General features: G+C 38.0%; 1 protein-coding gene across 1 annotated transcript in view; it reads right to left on the bottom strand.

The window, feature by feature from the left end:
- Positions 1–5,000, bottom strand: part of LOC307260827 (E3 ubiquitin-protein ligase CBL-like) — a 37,568-nt gene that overhangs the window by 20,813 nt on the left and 11,755 nt on the right. The window contains exons 3-4 of the mRNA XM_080041170.1: positions 4,607–4,753; positions 2,486–2,642 (exon numbers count right to left, since the gene is read on the bottom strand). Of these exons, the coding sequence (XP_079897296.1) occupies positions 2,486–2,642; positions 4,607–4,753 (304 nt within the window). The remainder of the gene's footprint in view (positions 1–2,485; positions 2,643–4,606; positions 4,754–5,000) is intronic.

Genomic DNA, 5,000 nt, shown 5'->3' with positions numbered 1-5,000 from the left:
ACACACCGCACACACAAACAGACACACACACACATCTACAGACAGACAAACACATACACCTACCTACCCCCACACACACACACAGACACACCGCGCGCGCACACACACGCACACACACACACACACACACACACACACACACACACACACACACACGTATTTTGTTGAGTAAGCTGAGTGTAAATAAGACTAGTGGTTGTCTCCTGAGTTGATTGGGTGGTTAATCACATCAGCTGTTACACAGTGTGTGGTGATTGGCTACTAAATTATGAATGAAAGTGGCTTGATGCATTTTTTTTCCCTCTCAGCCAATGAGTGTGTGACAACGCCTTTATAATATTGAAGGACTAGGAGAGGTGGAGAAATGTAAAGGGGTGCGTTCCAATCCCCCATACTTCCATACTATTTAGTAGGGCTGGCCCGAATTATTCGAATATTCGAATACTCGTTCGGAAAATTAGTATTCGGAGCTTAAATTAGTATTCGAAGCTTCGTTTTTTTTTTTTGTTTTTTTTTAATTATAGTTTTTTTTTTTTTTTAATTATAATTTTTTTTTTTTGCAAGAAGCTAGTACTGCAATATAATGTCATCAAATAATTTTATATTTGGATATAAAAGTTAGTAATGTAGTAGTAGTAGTATTGCTCATTTAGGAGGATATTACATCACTAAGTGTCATAGCGCTTCCATTACTTCACCTCCGAGCGTGTAAATCTTCAACAAAATATGCAGATACTGTCAAAATCGGTTCCAGGGAGTATATAGGGATTATTAACGTTAAAAAAAAAAAAAAAAAAACATTTTTTTTTTTTTTTTTTAATGTTGTTTTTTATGGTGTGCTTTTCTGGAACGAATATTCGAATATTCGCTCAGAAAAACCAACGAATATTCGAAGCCTGAAAAATGGTATTCGGGCCAGCCCTACTATTTAGTATGCCAGAAAAAGATTGAGGATGTCTAAATCATGACATAAAAAATTAAGATGTCGAATTTTTTTCTTTTTGTCAAAATCAGTGAATATCTCCTCACGATCCGCTACCTGTCCGTACTGTGTGTGCACTGAAAAAAAATCCAATGTTAATACACAGCCTAGGCTCTGTAAACAAAGAGCATGTAAACAGAGGGAACTTTGTCTTTTGTTTGTGTGTGTGTTCACTTCAGTGTGTTCAGTTGTCCGTTTGTGTTCCTTAAAAAATTTAAAAATCCAAAAATAAAGTATTTAGAAAAACTGTTTTGTGTTATTCAGCCGTAGTAGGGGAAGGTGGGGTGATTTGTGCAACTTTTTACTCAAAGTGATTTTAAAGTGAGGCCTTGACAGTTATGTCTCCAACTCAAATATGTACATATATTTCAGGATGTTGTGCATCCCTGGCAATAAAAACTTTGGATCTGGAATAAACTGTTTAAGAAATATAGCTTTCGGAAAAAAAGTTGTCTTGTCACAATGACAATTGTGTCACAATGACAAAGTCACCATCATCATCTTTCTGGCCATCTGAACTCTCATCAGTGGTGTCGTTAAGTGGAATTGAGATGTCACTCTCTTCTGAGCTACTGTAGACAATCACTTTCTTTTGGTGACCAGCGTATACAGCCATGCCACTGGCACAACTCTCAGAAATGTACTTTGCACTAGTTGCTCCGTGCTTGTGGAACCAACTGCCACCTGACAAATGTGATTCCCCCTACATTTCTGCCTTTAAATCAAGGCTCAAAACCCATATGTACACCCTGGTGTTTCCTCCCCATTAACTATCTTACCTCTGCACTACTATCTGTGTTTATGTGGATGTATGGGCTTTACGTCTTTTATTTTGGTTATTGTTATTGTACCTTCATTGTTTACCTACTGAATGCACTATGTACAGCACTTTGGACAGTGCAAACTGTCATAAATGTGCTTTTATAAATACATTTTACTTACTTACTTACTTATAACTCACCCAGGCCCTTGCGCACAAATCACCCCATCCCCAGAATTTTGGATAATAGGCATGATGCAGCAATTTAGGGTTGACATTGTGCTAACTATATAGACTCAAAGTGTAGCATACCAAAGCACTAAACATGTGTCAAATGTTTTCAAACGTGTCTATAATTGTTCAGACACAATAATCAAAAAACCTTGATCATGGAAATTTTACTTTGAAAGGCAAAACACAGTTTTTTGAGCTTAAATGTGCTTATATCTTATTCCTTGTGTCTCCCTTCTTTACAGGATGAGTCAAATGGATGGCTCTTCTTAAATATGTGGTCACATTTCCAATTTCTTCCACGGTTTTCTAGAAACAAGGGGTTTTGCATCTTCCAAAATGCACAAATCACCCCACCTTCCCCTATATACTGTACATGTTGAGTATGCAGAAGGGAGGACGTTAGTAGGGCTTTTGGTATGTAGTATATACTGTACATGTTGAGTATGCAGAAGGGAGGACGTTAGTAGGGCTTTTAAAACACATCCACTGTCTCTGTCTCTGTCACTCACCTGGAAAAGCCGTGTGAAGATGTCGAACTCGAACACGGAGATGTAGTCGTTGCAGGTGAGGTCGATGGTGGACTTCAGGGCCATGGCCTCCAGGCCGGAGCTGATGGGATGGAACTCATGGAGAGCCTGACGAAAGGTTCTCCAGGGAACTATGGTTCTACAGGACATAGGAGGGACAGGGTGAGTAGGCCTTAGTTTAAAGCTATAGCGCGTAGTTTTTCTTATTTAAATGGTGCAGTGTGTAATATGACATCATCAAGAAAGTTCTACAAAGTTCTACAATGCAACGCTCCCTGGGTAACCCCACCCCTTTCGAATAATAACAGAAGCTACAGTGGCCTTCAAGGACAAGAACAATTCAACATTTTAAACAATGCACCTGATGACATTCCAACTATGACACTTTCAAGATGGCGGCACTATGCCTTGGTCCAAAATATGCAGAAATATGGACATATATGAGACCCTTTCTAAGGGAAAAAATAATAATAAAAAAAAAAAAGTCAGCTATTATGCACTAAATTAAATGTACTTATGGATATTATAATTACTTTCTACAAAATCTGCTAGGAAATAAAACCCAAAATTCTACACACTGCAGGTTTAAATGCATGTTGGTTACATTCAAGAAAATCGCCAAAAAGATCTCCAAGGTACTATGGTTCTATAATACATAGGAGGGGCGGGGGGGGGGGGGAAGGTAAGTAGGTAGGAATGTAGGCCTTAGTTTAAAACTATAGTGCGTATTTTTTTTATTTAAATGAATGTCAGTTACATTCAAGCAAATCGCCAAAACGAGTTGACACAAAGTTGATTAAGCCCTATCAGCTCCCTACAAAACTCTCTCTGTATTTCTCAGTATGGCAGCGTTTACAAACTGGTGTCCCCCCCCACCCCCCCTGACACTGGTGCAGGAGCTCAGAAAAATCCTCAAGAAGAGCCCAAGAAATGTTTCAGTTGTTGATTTTACTGCTAAGAAAAAACCTGGACGTACAGCAGAAGGTATAAAACCCATGTGCTGAAGGCTTTACCTCATGTAGATGCACCGAAAGTGTTGTTGTAATTACTCAGAATTCCTCATGGGGGGGGCGACAGAAGTTACACACTATAGCTTTAACACATAGTGCTTACAATTGCAAAACAGCACGTTACTAAAAAAAATATCCGCGTACGTGTGGACATGACCTTACAGCACAAACAACCATTTCAACCACATTTTACATATTTGCAAGTTCATCAATAAATAAAAAGAAAAGTCACTTGTACCATCAGAAGTGGGGGCTTTATCACGCCTAAATGGAGGATAGAGCATCATAGTAGGGTTGGCCTTTTAGTATTTTTTCTTTAACCGGTTAACCACAAGAATTAACGGTTATTAACCGGTTAACCGTTAAGATTTAATGTAGCCTATTTATAGTGAAATACCTGAAGCATTATAGCCGGGCTCCCAACCTTTTTTTGTTTATTAATTTAAAAACTATTCAGGGACCAGTAGCCAATTTAAATGCCTACAATTTGACATTCACACGGCACCTTGTATGTTGTGAGAAGAGGTCTAGTATGCGAATGTAGGAGCCGAAAGTGCAATAAGTGACTGAAATTTACATACATTTACACACACACAGGCTTAGCGGATGGGTAGCCATTGCGATATCAAAATAAGAGTCCGGATTTGAGAAAAATTAAGATGAATTAAATTTTTTTTAACCGTTTAACCTTTAGTATTAACCGGTTAAAGATCTTCTTAACGGTTAACGGTTAACCGGTTAACCATGGACATCCCTACATCATAGTGTTTCTAAATGTGTATTGCTGCCTTTCTTGTGCTGTGCTTTTTGGTGCTGTTTAATTTGATTTAACATGACCATTACTGTTTGTCTTGTTGTTTTTTGTTGTTTTATTTTGTATTACTGTTTTCTTAATACAACCGTATTTGTGTGTATGTTTCCTCCTTTACTTCTTGTATAACTTTTTCATGTATATTCTCATTGGCCACGGCTATAATTAGGTTGTCTAGTTACATGCTATCCAGTTGTTTTGTTTGTTTTTTGTGTATGTTTGTGCAAAATGGATGTTGAAAACTCAATAAAAATATAAATCATAAAAATAAAAACCACTCACTTGTCCCCGAATGACCTTCTCCAGAACTCTGCTGCGTCGGCCTTGGTGATCCTGAAGTTGTCTCCCTGGAACAAACCGTTTGGGAAGACGGCCTTCAGCTCGGCCAGCATGTGACTGAACACCAGGGAGAGCTTGGTCAGGTTTCGCCTGTGTGGAGAAAGAGAGGGGGAGAGGAGATTGAATTGAATTGAATTGAATTGAATTGAATTGAATTGAATTGAATTGAATTGAAAATGTTTTTATTTCGAACAAGTAAATAATAAACAATAAAATAAATTAAACAAGTGGACAGTTACAATAAAGTGATATTTACACACAATGAAAACCACAAATGAAAATAAACTGTCTAACACTTTGCTTTACCTGTTCGAAAAGGGGTGAGGAGAGGAAAACT

The sequence above is a fragment of the Ammodytes marinus genome (genome assembly GCF_949987685.1).
Source record: "Ammodytes marinus genome assembly, chromosome: 14".
Taxonomy (NCBI): Eukaryota; Metazoa; Chordata; class Actinopteri; order Uranoscopiformes; family Ammodytidae; genus Ammodytes; species Ammodytes marinus.
The sequence above is the reverse complement of the archived record's forward strand: the minus strand, read 5'-3'. Positions and strand labels throughout refer to the sequence as shown.